Below are 18820 nucleotides of genomic sequence, written 5' to 3' on the forward strand. Positions count from 1 at the left end.
TTTTTGAGTTGGAGTCTCACTCTGTCACCCAGACTGGAATGTAGTGGCATGCTCACGGCCACCACAGCCTCTATATGCTGGATCAGGTGATCCTTCCACCTCAACCTTCCAAGTAGCTGGAACTACTGGCACGCACCACCATGCCCAGCTAATTTTTTGACTTATTGTAGAGATGAGGTCTCACCAAGTTGCCCTGACTGGTCTTGAACCCGTGGGCTCAGGTAATCCTCTCACCTCAGCCTCCCAAAGTACTGGGGTTATAGGCATGAGTCACCATGCCCGTCAGTACACAATTCTTTATAAATAAATTATGGGGGTTTTGGGTCCCCCTTGTATGCAAAAAAAATACAATGATTAAACTGTGGGAAATTCAGTATGTTCACAAAACGTCTAAAAGATCAAGAAACAGTACTTTAGAACATTTCTCTTGTTTCTAGACCTTATGCCAATGGTTCGAGTGTACAGTTACAGCTGACATTCAAGTTTCCTCCGGCAAAGAGAGACAGCAAGAGAACTGAAATCAAGGCTATCTTACATCAGATGTTGAAAGACAACGTGGCATCCTGGAATGCAGTTCCTGCTTCCATTAAACTTATGGGTATTTAACTTATTTCCATCATTTTCTATTACTGACATTTTTGGACTATTTTTTAAAGTACTAAAAAATTAATTAAGAGTTTTAGGAATTTAGAAAAAAATATGCTTAACAAACTCTGTCACTCTTAGCAGTGACTGGGTAGTGAAAAGGGCAATGCCATGGAATCGCTGTCTGAACAGTGGTAGAAATGAGGGTTATCCCGCAAGCATGAGGTGAGTTTGGAAGAGCAGGCTGTTATATATGAGAAAGGGCATACAGGGTAATAGTTGAGGCATCTTTCCTTCCTACTTTCTACTTTGGTTAGGATGTCATGATAGGACACAGGTTTAGTGTTGCCTTGGTCTTTCAATAAGGAGATTGCAGGAGTAAGAAAACATGTTGGGAATGGAAGTTCTCACTGATTCTTGTAGAAGAATTGGAGTAATGCCACTTTTAAAGAAAAATGATTGTCTGGACTAATTCCCTAGAAAAACAAGGGAGGGAAATGACAGGATTGTGCTCCCTTACAGAAAGTGAAGTTTGTAAAGCCCTGAAGGTCCTGCATGGTCTTGTAAACCTTGGATTGTTAAAAGGCCTGCTGGAAGATCAGCATGTGATTTCAAAGTCTAGTTTTGTGCTTCGTCAAACCTGACAATTGCTCCTAGTGTCCTTGAAGGCTTGAAAGGCTGCCAGCAGCCAGTGACAGCTCCTTTGCCTCAGAATACAGATCCTGTCACCAGTGGAAGTGGATTTGAGGTAGAACTTCTTAAGGGAGCAATACAGTTCCTCTGTGGGTGGGTGGCTGTTGGAAAAGAGGCTTACTGGCCCTCTGTGTCCCATGGGGTGTTTTTAGCATTTCCTAGTGTTTCTTCCTTTAATTCCTCTTCTCTTTCTCTCTGAAGTCTCTTGCCAGTGGGGAAAAGATTTAAATTTAAGTTCTCAGAATTTCATAACCAGTGTTAATAAGGAAATTAAAGAGCAAGATGTGCCCAGTGAAATATCATTTTAACTGGAATTTTTTTTCCTTGAGGTGCATATAACTCTAGTATTTCAAAGTAAAAAGAATTACTATAGGGGAAAATATCCCTATAATAATCTTTTATAAAGATTTGTAATAGTATCAGCCTCTTACAGCACTTAATATTTTACTATGGTTATAAAAATTGAAAGCTTTGTTTTTTATTTCCTTTTCCCTTTTCTTATACTAACTGGTAGAGGTTTGGAGAGATGGTTAAAATATAACAAGTAGGATTACAGGGACTGGTAATCAACGCATGAACTAGTCTGAATACTTATATGCTGGGCTTAATTGGGTTAGGAATGTTAGCATTTATGTTCTTAGGTTGAAGTCAATTGCTTGGTGATAAGTTATCAATTTTTATGTATGTGTATTTTTTTTTTTTTACTTTCAGAGATCAGCAAGACTAAGTCTGAAATGCTTACCAACAACTGTAAGTTAAAGATCCTTACTATAAGTATGATACATTCACATGTACTTCTCCATCATTTTTCATTTTTTAAGTTGGAGTCTCACTCTGTCACCCAGGCTGGAGTGCAAAGGCACACTCACAACCACCGCAACCTCAGCCTGCTGGGCTCAGGTGATCCTTCTGCCTCAGTTTCTAAGGAGCTGGAGCTACAGGCATGTGCCACTATGCCCAGATAATTTTTTGATTTACTGTAGAGATGAGACCTCGCCAAGTCACCCAGGCTGATCTCGAACCCATGGGCTCAGGCAATCCTCTTGCCTCAGCCTCCCAAAGTGCTGGGATTATAGGTGTGAGCCACTGCACCCAGACTATTTTTCTAGAAAGGATCTGTGAAATGTATTGTGGAAATCCATAGTACTCTTTAAAAATTACTAGATATACCAGAATTTGACCTGGAATTTTTCTTTAAAAGATGTTGATCTATCAATTTGAACATTTGTAAGGAATTGTACCCAAAGGAAAACTGAATTGATTCAAATAATGAAATCATGAGTGAAGAATATCGTATCTAAATAAGTGAAATTAAGAAAGATTGAAGGAGAAAAGGACAATTTAGGATAAGAACAAAGTATAAAACTAGGCTATATCAAATACATTTATTTAAGATAAAAATAGTTCTGCATTTTATTTTATTTTATTTAAGAGGGTTGGAGTGTGGTAGCTATTCACAGACACAATCATAGTGCATGATCCTATTGTCTCACCCTCTCAGGTCGTCAGGCATACAGAAGAATCCCATTGTCCAGCTACATCTTTTGGGGGTTTTTTGAGTCCGAGTATCATTGTGCCTCCCAGGCTGGAGTGCAGCACATTTACAGCCACCGCAGACTTGACCCTGCTGGGCTCAGGTGATCCTTTCACTTCAACCTTCCAAGTAGCTGGAACTTCAGGCATGTGCTACCTGCCCGGCTTTTATTGATTTATTATAGAGACGAGGTCTCACCATGTTGCTCAGGCTCGAACCCCTGAGTCAGGCAATTCTCTCACCTCCGCCTCCCAAAGTGCTGGAATTACAGACTTGAGCACCGTGGCCAGCCAACCAGCTGCATCTTTTAAATAAATTTTCTTTATCATGTTGCTTCCAGGATACTTCCATGATATTGTTCTTCTTTATGGCATTTACTTATGTAGCAAATTCTTACATGTACCTCACAACTCACTCTCTACCTTTAAGAATGTGGCAATCTATTTGTAGAGACAAGAATTATAACAAAAGGCAGCAGTAGAAAGATGCTTCACACTGGGAAAGAGACTAGTAAGAGTCTCTCAAAGAAAGATGGAGTGGGGAACCATCATGAGAGTACACTGCAAGAAAGAAACATCAATTAACATCAATTAGATGTCAAACAATCACTGAAGGGTTTCTAGTGATTTTTAAGGATACACGAGGCAGGACTCAAAAAAACATGAAATTTATTTATTTAAAGATGTGTATTTATTCTCATATGTTTAAATTTCAGTAATCTTCAAAGTACTCTCTGTTTGTTGCAACACACCTATTGAAACGCTTTTTTTCCATTGCTCAAAACAGTTTTTGAACTCTTCAATTTTGAAGCCTTTTAGTGGTTTTTTCTTTCACCTTTTCCTCATCAACAAAACATTTCCCTTTGAGAATTTTTCTTCATCCAGGGAAACAAACAAAAAAAGTCACCGGTAAGATCCGGTGAACAGAGATCATGCTGTACTTGGACAAAAACTTCTGAACACTCAGCATGGCGTGGGCAAGTGTGCTGTAATCACCCATTATGAAATGGGCAAACGTGTTGAAAGGATCTCCAAAAAACAAGCAAACAAATCCCTGAAGCCCGATGCAGCTTCTCCTAATAATACTATCTGGTGCCCTGATGCCTATGGGTTCTTAGAACACTTACCTAGAGAGGCAGCCTGTACTGCAAGGGGACCGCTGTACAAAACATAATTCCATTTTGGCAGGGAGACCCCCCCTCATATTTCTTATAAAGCACGATCAAAGATATCTGCTCCTGTGTAAATAAATCTTTTCTCCAGGTTGTGGGAGACGACTAGACAACAGTATCATCGCTGGCAACAAGATTGTGAATGGACAAAATGCCCTGGAGGGGGCATGGCCATGGCAGGCCAGTATGCAGTGGAAAGGCCAGCACTACTGTGGAGCCTCTTTGATCAGCAGCAGGTGGCTACTATCCGCAGCTCACTGCTTTGCTGCGTAAGTTTGAAAATTTGATTAAATGAAGGATTCTGGGTCCCAGGCCATTTTGGATAGCCTGTGAGGTTAAGCCTTGGTGTGAAGGTTCACCATGGCAGTACGAAATTTACAATCCCATAGAAAGTTTATAATTACTTGCACAGTTGAAGAGCAGAGACACTTAAATTGGGAAGAGAGCCGGGCTCGGTGGCTTAGCCTGTAATCCCAGCACTTTGGGAGACCAAGGTGAGCGGATTGCCTGAGTCCGCGGGTTCGAGGCCCGCCTGGGCATCTTGGTGAGACCTCATCTCTACAATAAAAATACAAAAATTAGCCGGGCGTGGTAGCACGCGCCTGTTGTTCCAGCTATTCGGAAGGCTGAGGTGGAAAGATCGCCGGAGCCCAGCGGGTCGAGGCTGCGGTGGCCGGGAGCGGCCACTGCACTCCAGTCTGGGTGACAGAGTGAGACTCCGGCTAAAAAAAAAAAAAAAAATTGGGAAGAGAATTGAAAAGCAAATGGAAGTCGTAAACATTTTCCAAATAGCTACCTTGGCCTGGCATTAAGTGCTTTACATTCATTTTATCTAATCACAACAATAATTCTATATGGAAAGTACAATTTAACATACTTGAAGGTTTAAAAAAACTGAGGCTCAGGAAAGATGACACAACTTTGATCAAGACCATAGAGCTATTAAATAATTGAAATTTGAATGTGAACTCAGGTGTGTCTGACTCTAGCTGCTAGGTGCTGACTTGTCCCGCGATTCAGTGGTTTGTATACTAGTTGAAAAAATTTAAATGTCATATATGAAAGGTACAAAGCAGCATAGTGTAGTAAACATCACCGATATGACAAAGATAGTAAGTGCTATAAAAATTTAAAGAATCAAGAGAGCATCTCTAGCTTATGTAAAATTTTATCTGGACCCAGAAGATAGAAGATTTGACTGATAGGGTGGGGGGATGGAAAAGAATAATATGTATTTCAGATTAGGAAAAAGTCTTCTTCAGATATGTGGAGAAGGAAAAACACAAACATACTGTGGAAGTAAACAAAAAGCAATTTGGAATGGAGAAAAGTTTGTATTTTAAAAAAAAGACAGTAATACACTTAAAAAATTTAGTCATATTAGTTGTAGCCATCTCTAAATGACAAGAAACTTACTTACTGAAGATGTCTCTTTTACAAAGTACATTCACAGGATTTGTCTTCCTGAAGTCATTTCCAAAAATTGCTCATGGACCACGGACCGCTTGGTGGACATGTGGGCTTGTTAAAAGAGTAAATTCCTGAGCATTACATGAGGCCTTTTAAATATAAAGCTCTGAGCCAGAACTGGTTCTAGCAGAAGGAAATTTAGGAAGCACTGCTGTTGAGCTTGTGGTCACTAAAGGTTTTAGGATGGAAAATGGGTAGAAGAGTGTCATGGTAACGTGAAGGTCTTAAAACCTTAAGAAAATAGCACCCGACATTTTGTGAGAAGGGTGAGATTGGGTAAATAGGATGCTAGATCCTAAACTGAGAGTCTGAGTGGGAAACTGGAGAAACTGAATTAAATTAGAAACCAAAATAGATGAGGTAAAATAGATGAAGTAAAATAATATGGTGACTAGGCAAGAACAAGTTGTAATTTTTTTTTTTTTTGAGTTAGATTTTCACTCTGTTGCCCAGGCTGGAGTGCAGGGGCACATTCATGGCCACTGCAGCTTCAACCTGATGGCTGTAGGTGATCCTTCCACGTCATCCTTGCAAGTATCTGGAATTCCAGGCATGTGCTACCATGCCCAGTTTATTTTTTGATTTATTGAACAGAAAAGATCTCACCGAATTGCCCAGGCTGGTCTCAAATCCCCGGGCTCAGGCAATCCTCTAACCTCGGCCTCCCAAAATGCTGGGATTGCAGGCTGAGTCACTGTGCCCGGCCTGCAATTTTTAAAAATGTACACAGGTACCCCCAGAGCCTGCCACATAAAGTACGTTCATATAATTATTCCCCAGATCAAATGCTCTGAAAGTGGATGGAACTGAATTAGCAGGAGAAAACATCAGTGACCTTACTTGAAAGAATCTTCAGAAAATTGACAGGTCTATGAGCCCTTAGCATTATTTTATGTGATCGCAATATTTGTAACACCTCCATGCCAAAGTCTTTTTTTTTTTTCGAGTTGGAGTCTTACTCTGTTGCTTAGGCTGGAATGCAGTTGCACGCTCATGGCTACCACAGTCTCGACCTGCTGGGTTCAGGCAATCCTTCTGCCTCAGACTTCCAAGTAGATAGAACTACAGGCATGTGTCATCACGACTGGCTAATTTTTCTTGATTTATTGTAGAGATGAGGTCTCGCCAAGTTGCCCAGGCTGATCTCGAACCTGTGGGCTCAATCCTCTCACCTTGGCCTCCCAACGTGCTGAGATTTATAGATGTGTGACACCGTGCCTGGCTGAGGTTTTTTTTTTTTTTTTTTTAATAATAATTTAAGTGGTTTATACTGCTGTTTGGGAACCTAATGCCTTAGAGTTATGAGATAATGACCACTAACAATACTGTTGTGACTCAGAAACGAAGTGTATTTTAATTACATTATGTCCTTTAGGAAAAGTAATTCGAAAGATTGGACTGTCAACTTTGGAACTGTGGTAAATAAACCGTATATGACAAGGAAAGTTCAAAACATCATTTTTCATGAAAATTACAGCAGTCGTGAAGGGCATGATGACATTGCCCTTGTACGGCTTACAGAGGAAGTTTCTTTTACAAAATACGTCCGTAAGATTTGTCTTCCTGATGCCAAAATGAAGCTCTCACAAAATGACAGTGTTGTTGTTACAGGATGGGGAAGACTTCATACGAATGGTAAGACTTTTTATTAAAAAAAATATTCAAGGGAATAATTATTTAAGCAAACAATCAATTATCTCCTCATACAATTAATCAATCAGTAAAATACTGGAAAGAAAACCAAGTGAAAGAACAAAAAGCATGTCATCGCAGGGTCTTCACTTCCTAAAATATCTTGGAATGGGTGAAAACTGGAAAAATTAGAATTACGTGCTAGAAAGCCAACTATAACAAAGAGACTAATCTAGCCTGGGTCTGGTCTGGCTCTTGGTGATCAGAATAATTTCTTATGTTATAGATACTCTTTGTCCCCCCAAACAAATTGAAGCTCTCCATAATACGCAGCTTTTATGGCTTTCAGGTCCCCTTCCAGTGATACTCCAACAAGCTTTTTTGAAGATTATTGACAACAAAATCTGCAACGCCCCATATGCATTTTCTGGCTTTGTGACTGATACAATGTTATGTGCTGGGTTCATGTCGGGAGAAGCAGATGCGTGTCAGGTATGTCTGGCTACATTATCAAGTGATTTTCTCCCAAAGAGTTAATCAAGTGGAAGTTTTTATCAACATAAAATATTTTTTGTGGGTTATGATTTTCACATAGTAGCTTATTATTTCAATTCACTAAAATTTTTTTTAATTTTTAATTTTAAAGATATGGGGTACAATTCAGGGTTAGGTATACACATGATCATTATGCAGGTATCCTTGTTGATGAAGTGTGCTCCCCCACCCCCGGCAGATTCCCACTACTGCCAATCCCTTTCTTATAGCATTATTATATCGTTGAAGGCCTGCTTATGAGTAAGAACATGTGATACTCAGTTCTTTGTTTCTGTGATAGATCACTCAGTGTTATAGACTCTAAGTCCATTCAAGTTGCTGTGAAGTTCACAATTTTGTCCTCTATGACTACATATTTCATCGTGTATATATACCACATTTTTAAATCCAGTCCACTTTTGATGGACAGAACAGTTGGTTCCATGTTTTTGTTATTGTGAATAATGCTGTAATGAACATTCTTGTGCAGATATCTTTTTCAGAGTGATTTAAGTTCCTCCTGGCATATTCCAAGTAGGGAGATTGCAGGGTCATAGGGAAGGTTGATTTTTAGATCTTTTAGGAAACGCCAAACTGTTTTCCACAGGGGTTGTACTAATTTACACTCCCACCAACAGTGTAGACGTGTTCCTTTTCCCCCGTATCCTCTCCAGCATTTGTTTTTTTGAGTTATTGATGGCTACCCTGACTGGTGTCAGATAAAAAATTTTATTAATCCCATTTATGTACCAGGCACCACCAGCCTAGATGCCAAGGAGGCAGCAGCAAACACAATACTGCCCTCATGAAGTTTTCAGTCAGGGAATTTACACAAAGAACAATACTTAGAAGTTTATAAGTTTGGTCCTAATTCTGGGCAACCTACAGACCTAGAATGTTGACTTCTCCTTATCCAAAAAAGTAGCAGGAGGTTGAGCATGTGCTCATGTCATTCATTCCTCAGAGGCTTCATCATGGAGACAAACTCAGTACAGTATCCACAGCAGTGAAATCATCTTCTCTTACTCAAGCTGGACTCATTATAATATTAAATTCTGGTCTGCCAATCCAACGTTTGGCAGCTGCAGGCAATATAGTCTGACTTGTAGCTGTTTTGTTTTTCCTTTTCTTCTTCTTCTTGTTGTTTTGTTTTTGAACCCAAGAGTTTCAGAATTCTAAGATAAAGAAGGTGGATTTGGTTCAGTGATAACTCCAGAGGATAGGTAAAGGGAGATTCTGTAACAAGACAAAAACTATTTTTTCCCTTCTTCTTCTAGAATGATTCTGGAGGACCTTTAGCTTACCCTGATTCCAGAAATATTTGGCACCTTGTTGGAATAGTAAGCTGGGGTGAAGGATGTGGCAAAAAGAATAAGCCAGGTGTCTATACCCGAGTGACTTCCTTCCGCGATTGGATTACAACCAAGACTGGGCTATGAAAGAAAAGTAATGATATGATGAAACATGAAGACAATTGCAGGGTATTCTTATCTGTTGCTTCAGGATATTTTTCTTTTCATTGTCGGTAAATGAATCATTTTCTTAACTACAAAACTACTTACCTATAAAAATTTACGTCTTTATAATATTGAATTATATCTAAAACATTTGCCATCCATTTACTTATCATTTTAACTAATATAGGACATAGGAAGAAAATAAAATAAAGAACATGAAATTTTTATTAATAGCCCAGTTATAATTTATTTTACCATTATATTCAGAATTGACCTTGATTTGATTTTCAGAATGGAAAGAAATAAAATACACATTTTGTTAGTATGAGAGCATATGCGAAGGATTTACCAAATTAATTACTTTCCATTATATCCATTGCAATCGCATCTTATTAATAAGCTGAAATATGTGTGACAGATAATATACATTGATGTTTTCTTTATATGTGAAATAATTCATGTACTTCCGAAAGTAATGCAATCTTGCAGTGGAGAAGGGATATTAGAAGTTCAGTTAGACTTAATCTTTCAATTTATAGATCCAGAAACTGAAAACCAGAGGAGAGAAATTATTTGCATAACGTCAGCCTTCATCTCTGATAAACTGATAAATTACTCTCATGCAAATTTGTCCTAATTAAGTTTAGATCCACAATTTGTCAGAAATTAAAGAATTTAATTTGTCACCATTATTTATATAACATGTTTTATGTTCTTCTTTGGTCATTTGTTTAATTTGTCTTACAGCAAAAATAATGTGAGGTCCTCAAGGACAGAGGATTGTGTGGCATATCCTTATAACATAAGTGCAATAATATGGAAGGCTGACTTTGTAATTTCTACAAATAATTCACCTTTTGTAATTAATAAAATTTAAAAAGTAGGCCAACATTTTAAAATCTGCTAAAATAAACTAAAAAAATTTCTTCCTTGAGTTGTTTGTGGAATTACTTTTTTATTCTTCTTTTATTACAAAGTATGACTCTCTTGACATCAAGACAATTCATAGCCAGGTGTGTCAAGATGGTGTCTTTCTCCCCCTACTTCTTCCTCTGGCAGGTCATACCTATTTATTGAGTCTCTACTATGTTTCGGGTACTCTCAAGTACAGACATAGTATCTTCCATCAAGGAAAATATTAGTGGATAAAGATAGTACAAAAAAGAGAGATAATTTTGGATTGTGATGTAATAAAAAAAGTAATGTGATAGAAAATAATGGGACAGATAAGGTGTATTTTAGATTGAGCAATCTGAATTACGTCTTTGAGGGGACAGCATTTGAGCTGTACCTAAACAATGAAAAGGCAAAACAGAAAATATCAAAGATAAATCAAAGGCGTTGGATAGAAAAATAAATGAGATAGAAAAATAATGAGGTAGATGTGTAGAACAGAAAGAAGGCTGATGTGATGAAAGCCTGGTGGGTAAGTGAGATGGCAGGAGAGAAAATGGAAGTGGTAGCCGTTAAGTAGGTCTTGTAAGCGACGGTAAAGACCTTGACTTTTTCTTTTTTTGAGTTAGAGTCTCACTCTGTCACCCAGACTAGAGTGCAGTGGCCGCTCCCGGCCACAGCAGCCTCAACCTACTGGACGCCGGCGATCCTTCCCTCAGCCTTCCGAGTAGCTGGAACTACAGGCGTGTGCTACCACACCCAGCTGATTTTTGATTTATTGTAGAGATGAGGTCTTGCCAAGTTGCCCAGGCGAGTCTCGAACCCGCGGGCTCAGGCAATCCACTCACCTCAGCCTCCCAAGGAGTGGGATTACAGGCTGAGCCACTGAGCCTGGCTAGACTTCGACTTTTTTTTCTGACTGCAGTGTGAGGCCCTGGCGTTTTCTAAGCAGAGCAAGGAGTGAGATGATCTAATATACATTTTGAAAAGATTACTTGAGCTTTGATGTAGAGAATGAACTGCAGTGGGGTGAAGAGTGCACCCTGAGAAGCAAGGAGACGTGTTAGAAAGCTACTGTCGCCATCCTTATCAGAAGTGAACATAAATTCACCCTCTTCCTTAGACAGCAGTTTACCTCGATAGGATAATAAAAAGGATCCTTTGATAATGCAAATGGAAAAAAATAGTTGAATAAAAGTAATAAAAACTGTGTAATAGTTTCCTTGTCTTTTTGATAGTTAATTTAGACATTAGATGTTTACAAACTTATTTTATTCATTCCCAGCCTTGTGAGTTGAGTCACAGTCTGTCTCCTGCTTCTTTCAGGGCGAAATCAGATGGAGCTGAGTGAGTAGTAATAACTCCAACATGGAGGAGAGGTGAAAGTTACAGGAAGAAAAGGGTGGGAAGGGATTTGGAGGTGTCTGAGGGTTTGGTAGAGGGCAAGTGTTTGTGAGACCAAGGGGTACGTGAGAAGGGGATGAAGAATGATGCTTTCTCAGGGTTAGGGCTCCCTGGGTGAGTAAGGAGGGATATGACAGCATAAGTGACCAATCTCAAGGCTTGATATTGAAGGAATTTATGAACACAAGGCGCAAGTGGGCAAACTTTATAAGGAAAAGCAGTTATTATTATTATAAGTTAGTTCCGTGCCAAAGGTGGATTTTGTGCAGGGTGCAAGCCTTTACTTCAACCTTAAGTAAAAAACTTAGAATCTCTACTTCTATATGGACTCTATGTGTGACAAATCAGCTAAAAGTAAGGTTTTTTTGTTTTACTTTGTTTATTCATTTATGGTAATAATAAACTGCACCATCCTGATCTTCTGATGTTAACAGTATACTGAGAAGTTTATATAAGCAAGGAGTTAGAAGCCTGACTTGAGAAATAAAAACAACAACATTAGATACAGTGCATGAGAATTAAAATGCCAAACTGACAAAAATATAATTGTTTGCATTACAAAATGTGTTATCATTTTATTAAAAAGTAAAAAGTTTACTTAATTAAGATTCTGACCACTCAGAACGGGTATAAAAAAGGAATCAGAAATTAATGATTCAAGGGGATATTTTACTTTCCCCCGCAAACAACACAACAAAAAAATTTTAGTTCAATTCTCTCTCTCTTTTAAACAGAAGAGACCCACTGAGCAAGAACTTGACAAAGAGCACAGTTACTGAATAACAGAATCACAACAAAATTTGCATATATGTTCTTGAGAAACATAAAAAATTGTGTTTGAAATATGAAAATGCTTATGATATATGTATTTAATCTTATGAACTATGATGCATAGGCCAAGATCTTTTTATGAATATTCAAGGAGAGAACAAAAAAAAACTTGGAATTTATTTACCAAAAAAATGTGTATTTATTCCTACATGTTTGCATTTCAGTCACCTTCAAATTACTCTTTGTTTGATGTAAAACTGTTTTGAGATGCTTTTCCTACTTCTCAAAACAGTTTTGGCGCTCATGAATTTTGATGCTTTTTAGTGCTTCTACCATTTTTTGTTGTTGTTGTTGTTTCATCTCTTCCACATTGGCAAAACAATTCCCTTTGAGGACTTTTTTCATCCAGGAAACACAAAAGTCACTCTGGGTGAAGTTGGGTAAACAGGATGAGTGGGGCATACAGGTCATGCTGCTTTTGGTCAAAAAATGCTGGACACTTAGCATGGTGTGGGCAGGTACTCTCACATCATGGAATGAGAAACACGTTGAAAGACTCTTTAAAAAAAAAACTCACTGAAGCTGAGCACAGCCTTTCACAATGCTAACTGATGCTAATAGATCCTAGAGCACTTACCTAGCGAGGGAAGCCCGTACTAAAAGGGTCCACCCTCCCCAAGAAAATCTTGGGTTTTTTTTTGTTCCCTCTGTATGTGCCAATTAAAATGACATATTTTAAAATAATAATGAAAAAGTAATGCCATAACATGAATGACACAAAAGGAATAAGGTTGGTTCCCTCTTCTTGTGCAGCCTCTAATAAACCAACTAGTTTTGGCTTTAATAAAGAAGTGTTCATAGTAACTTCCTTGTTTGAGGATGTCTATAACAGACACGTCTCTACCTATCAGTGGATAAGAACTAGGTATTTTAACTCATAGGTCAGTATTTTGTTATTCAACACAACTTTCATATCAATGCTTTCAAGGAATGCTTTCACTGAAAAATGGACCACAAATAAGAAGATAAATTGATGTCAAGTATAGAAAATAATTTTTAAAATTTATTATTTAATTTGGGCTTAGATATAAGATTAATGGCCCAAAGTCCACTGGAAGCTCTTTTCCATTGACTGGGATTTTTTTTTTTTTCATATTCCTTCAAGATATCTTCGGATTCCCCCTAAGCTGAAAGATCAAGGCTAGTCATGACACCTACACCCACTGCCCCTGCCCCTTCTCCATACCATCTAGCCTGGCAAAACTGCAAACATGGTTCAACCCAGCTCTCCAGCTTTTGGTACATGAACACTAGATGTTGACGGTAGCTGGAGAAAAACATACATCATGCAAGCTAGTCTTTAAAACCATGATCACAAACCTCAGCTAGATTCTTAATGCCCCATAAAAATCCCTTTGTGCTTCTTTATCCAAAACTCCCTCTCCTTCTAAATAACTCATTCACTTCTCTCTTCTCCAGTTTTAAATTCTTTTTTTTTTGAGTTGGAGTCTCACTCTGTCGCGCAGACTGGAGTGCAGTGGCCGCTCCCGGCCACCGCAGCCTCGACCTGCTGGGCTCCGGCGATCCTTCCGCCTCAGCCTTCCAAGTAGCTGGAACTACAGGCGGGCAATACCACGCCCAGCTAATTTTTGATTTATTGTAGAGATGAGGTCTCGCCAAGTTGCCCAGGCAGGTCTCGAACCCGTGGGCTCAGGCATTCCACTCACCTCAGCCTCCCAAAGGCGCGGGATTACAGGCTGAGTCACCGAGCCCAGCCAGTTTTTAATTCTAACACTGTCTTCTTCTCCTCCTTACACTAACTTGATGATTATATTCATTATTTCACCAAGCAAACAGCAGTAATCAGATTACTGACACTCATCACAAAAATCTGCTAACTGATGTGCTTCTCAAAGGTAGTATAAGTAATTGGATTCTGGAGTCAAACAGGTTGTGTGCAAATCCTGGCTTTGCCATGTAGAAGAAGTGCGACTTTGGACAAATTATTTGACATCACTATGTCTTGGTTTCCTTGATGTGATGTGGGGATAAGAATTATATCTACTTCGTGGTATTGCTGTGGCATATTTGAGGACTTAAAAGTAATGTACTTAGAACACAAAACAAATCCAAGATAGATGTTAGTTATTATTGTCATCTAACCTCCCTTTTGTTACAATGGATCAACTACTTGTACTCCAATCTAAGGCCAAACTTTCTCTTTGTGCTAAAATCCTTTTTGTGCTCACCTTCTCAAAGACTTTGCTTCTATAACTATCTCTCTTTATATTATCAATTTTATCCTCTATGCTGGATCATTTCCATACACTCAGTAGCTTCTACAATAACTTCCACAGACAAAAACAAAGTTATTTTTTAACCCTGCAGCTCTTTCTTACCATATTTCTTTGAGAAACTAGTTCAAAGTATTGTGTCTCTTTCTTATATTCTTTCTCAGACTCACTGCAAATGAAATAGTGACCTAGACATTCCTCCAAAACTACATCTGTCAAGGTCCTCAATGAGTTTCATGTTGACAACTCCAGTGCTCCATTCTCAATCCTCCTTTTACTTAGATAAATAGTATTTGGCTTTGTTGATAATTTCTTATTGTAATACTTTCTTCATCTGGCTTACAAAGAAAAAAGCATCTTGTTTTGTAACCTTTCTATGTCACTAGCAATTTTATCTCCATCTCTTCTGTTACATCGTCCACATCTTCCCAAACTCTAGATGTTGGAGTGCCCCAAGGCTCAGACTCAGATCTCTTCTTTTCTATCTACACTCATATTCTAAATGATTTTATTGAGTCCAATAGCTTTCAGCACCAACTCTATACTGACAACTCCCAAATGTTTTAACTTTAGCTTTAGAGGTCTGTGTTTGGACTTCTCTCTGGACCTCCAGTCACATATATCTAATATTTCCACTTGAAAGTCTAATGGGCAGTTTTCATCAGTATGCCAAAACAGAATTCTTCATCTTTCCACAGTCTTTCACATTTCAAAAACGTAGATCTGGAATCATCCTGTGTAATAGATATTTGTAATATTATTCTTTGTTATTTTCATTATTATAGTTCATGTAGAATAGAGTTACTGTATAGCTGGACTGGAAAAGTTCTATCCTTATCTTTTTAGAAATACCTGGTTGCTTGGCTTTAACTCTGGGCCAAGACAAGGCCAGTGTGATTTGAATTTAATGTCTGAAGCTCTCTAGGCAATCTCCGGGTCAGTCTGCTTACTGATCCAAGATCCACTGAGAACTTCTGCCTTGACTGCTTCTGAAGATAAGACTCGTCACACCAATTTTGTTGGTTCAATATGGAGATAAAGTGTGTATGTGTGTGAATGGGGAGCTTGCACCTATAGAAGCAAGCATTGGTGGAACCAAGAGATGTATAGGTGCAAGCTCCCTATTGTAGTCTTTATTTTTGGTGGTTTTAATTGATATAAAATAGTTTTTACATATTTGGGGGTACATGTGATATTTTGATACGTGTATACAATGCATAAATGATATCATCTACTTTTAAATATAGTTTTATGTGAGTATTCTCTGTGGAATGTTATGCATCCTTCCAAATATTAATACTTGTGATATTTTTGCAAATTTTAATATTTAAAGTGCAGCAATAGTATACTGCATATTTATTTTACCAGTATACAAGAGTTGAATGTAAAACTTTAGAAATTATATGACTTATAAAAATTAAAGGTGGACAGCCCCTGTGGGAGCTTTTCTGTTCTCTCAATAAATCTTGCTTAAAAAAAAATTAAAGATACTAAAAAAAACTCAAAACTCATTATGTCTTATTTTACTCTATTGTATTAGCATTTATGGCCTTGAAGTATTTACATTTATTGTACTTGTATGATGGTGACAATATACTTAAATGCTACTTCTCATCCTTTCCCAAATCCATATTTAGTGATATCATGTTAGTAGCTTAAAATTGGCCATGGTTGTATTCATACTATTGAAATTGGCAAATGCTAAAAGTTAGCTCCTACCCACTGGTTCTAAGACCTGATTGGTAAACATACCATCACAATACTGAGTGTAATTGTTTCTCATTGATGTTTTTATTTCACTAGATGATGCAACTGGAGCTCAATTTATTTCCATGACATTACAAGTTAACTTTTGGCCATTGTGTCACATGTATTGTTAAATGCCCTAAGTACTGCCTGAAAGTTTGCTACTGGTTTTCATTTTTTCATATTCTAATGCAAGAGAAAATTTCAAAAGAATCTGTCTGTTTTTGAAACATTTCATAGTGATATGTCAAGTACATTTAAGATTTGCAATTTATATTGATTAAAGGACTCCAAGAAACCCAATTATGTTATTAAAATATGTTGTTGTTCTGCATAACTATTATACTTAATTTTGAAAATAAAATAATTCTATCATACTTTCTTATGCTGTTGTCTTAAAAATTGATTATCTTCATATAAAATTTGTCACAGTAGGTCCTCATGGTTGAGTAAACAGAAACTTATTTTTACTACATATAACAACACATATTATGCAAGAATTCCATTAAAAAACCATCTCAGGTTTTATAAGTTTAAGTTTGTGGTTTTTTGAAGCCAGATTTATTTCACCTACTACAGATAACACTGAATGAGACCGAAGTCACTAGCCAGAGTACTGAGAGATCATCCCCATATTATCCTTCCCAGCTATTTGACAAAGACTGGATTAGAGAAAAGATTAAGAAAAATCAAGCCAAACCATGATGAGAGCAAGAAATATTAGAACCAGAGAGGTATTCTAAATTAACTTGGCTTTTGAAAAAGAAAATAAAGCCTGCCCCCTCAATTGTTGGTCCTACTACCTGTCTCTAATGTACTGTATACAATGGCATTGTTCGGAGGACAGGCATCTCAGTACCATGGAGCATTAGTCTGGGAGCACCTCTCTCTCTTGCTTAAAATCTTACTTCACATCTTACCCTTCCCTCCCATCTCAACACCCTTATGGAATAAAACCTATACTATGATGACTTGAAAATCCATAAAAAGCCTGACTCACTCTTCCTAATTTGTTTTATGCAGGTGTCACCTCTCACCAAGTAACTTTTCCTGACATCCTCAGGCTGTTGCTTCAGGCCTACAGCTGCAACTGCACTTTCCATAGATGCGAAATTACCTTTGTATACATCTGAATCTGCTACTAGACCATGAGTTTTTCAAGGGCTCTTTTTCATCCCTGCCTTCTTGACTTGTGGCTGACTCAATGGAAGCAGTCAAGGTGTCCAACTGAACACAAATGAAATGCATTATCTATTAGGATCTGACTGCTATATATGTTTCTTTTTTATGCTCTCTCATGCCCTTGCATGTAGTTTATGTCCCAACCACTCAATTACTTAAGATTTCTAGAACGTGCTATTCTGGGCCTTTCTAAACTGTGTACTCCTCATCTGGAATGCCCTTCTCCGAACAATTTTTTTTCCTGATAAATTCCTATCATGCTTTAAAAGTTAGCTCACGTATTTGTGAGTTTTTTAATCCACTGTATTGTCACAGATTTTGGGCCTATTAGCATCAAAACACCATCTTATCCTGGAAAGTTCTATGAAGTTAAATACAGTTCATTTTTAGTACATATTAATTTGACCATGACTCCCCCCAAAACTATTTTTGTTGTCAATTTTTCTTAATCTGATCCATATAGAAGATAAATTTTTATTTTAATTCAACAAGTATACTTAGTTTTTTTTTTCTTTGTTTGGGGTTTTTTTGTGTTGGAGTCTCACTCTGTCGCCCAGACTGGAGTGCCGTAGCCACTCCGGGCCACCGCAGTCTCGACCTGCTGGGCTCCGGCGATCCTTCCACCTCAGCCTTCCAAGTAGCTGAGTGCGCTGAGTGCGCTGCTACCACGCCCGGCTAATTTTTGATTTATTGTAGAGATGAGGTCTCACCAAGTTGCCCAGGCAGGTCTCGAACCCGCGGGCTCAGGCAATCCACTCACCTCAGCCTCTCAAAGGCGCGGGATTACAGGCTGAGCCACTGAGCCCGGCTAGTTGTTTTTTTAATTATACAAGAAATGCAAGAACACATTATCCTTGTGAAGACAATGGAACCATTATAGATCAGGTTGACTTTTTTTTTTTTTTGAGTTGGAATCTCACTCTGTCACCTAGGCTGGAGTGCAGTGTCACGGTCATGGCCACCACAGCCTCAACCTGCTGGGCTCAGGTGATCCTTCCACTTCAGCCTTCTAAGTAGCTGGAACTACAGGCATGCGCCACCATGCCCAGCTAAGTTTTGATTTATTGTAGAGACGAGTTCTCGCTAAGTTGTTCCAGCTGGTCTTGAACCCTTATGCTCTGGCAATTCTCTCACCTCAGCCTCCCAGCGTGCTGGGATTATAGGCATGAGCCACTGTGCCTGACTATCATTTCCATTTCTGGTATCTTTCCTTCTCTGGGGTAATCCTTATTCTGTGAATCCTTATTGATATTTTCATATACTAATTTATTTCTTCATAAATACATATATCAATTTGAATAAATATATTAGCATCCATTAAAATGTGCAGTATTTACTGATTCCTTACTGTTTTAATAGGACCATATTGGATTATCATAATACATCTCATATCATACTCAATAATTTTTCTTAAAGTCTTTCTACTCAGATCTACAACTATCAGTCAGGGTTT

The 18820-nt window shown here is 38.2% G+C and overlaps 1 protein-coding gene across 1 annotated transcript in view; it reads left to right on the forward strand.

Annotated features, from left to right (window-relative positions):
* LOC103256720 (transmembrane protease serine 11B) overlaps positions 1 to 9058 on the forward strand; it is a gene marked incomplete at its 5' end in the record, with an annotated part of 22593 nt that extends 13535 nt beyond the window's left edge. Inside the window, 6 exons of the mRNA XM_008054492.2 lie at positions 438 to 598; positions 1990 to 2028; positions 4075 to 4252; positions 6829 to 7088; positions 7435 to 7577; positions 8897 to 9058. Of these exons, the coding sequence (XP_008052683.2) occupies positions 438 to 598; positions 1990 to 2028; positions 4075 to 4252; positions 6829 to 7088; positions 7435 to 7577; positions 8897 to 9058 (943 nt within the window). The remainder of the gene's footprint in view (positions 1 to 437; positions 599 to 1989; positions 2029 to 4074; positions 4253 to 6828; positions 7089 to 7434; positions 7578 to 8896) is intronic.
* Positions 9059 to 18820: the final 9762 nt, after the last annotated feature.

This window comes from Carlito syrichta, unplaced genomic scaffold (assembly GCF_000164805.1).
Source record: "Carlito syrichta isolate Samal-C Ts95f unplaced genomic scaffold, Tarsius_syrichta-2.0.1 Scaffold294881, whole genome shotgun sequence".
Lineage (NCBI taxonomy): Eukaryota > Metazoa > Chordata > Mammalia > Primates > Tarsiidae > Carlito > Carlito syrichta.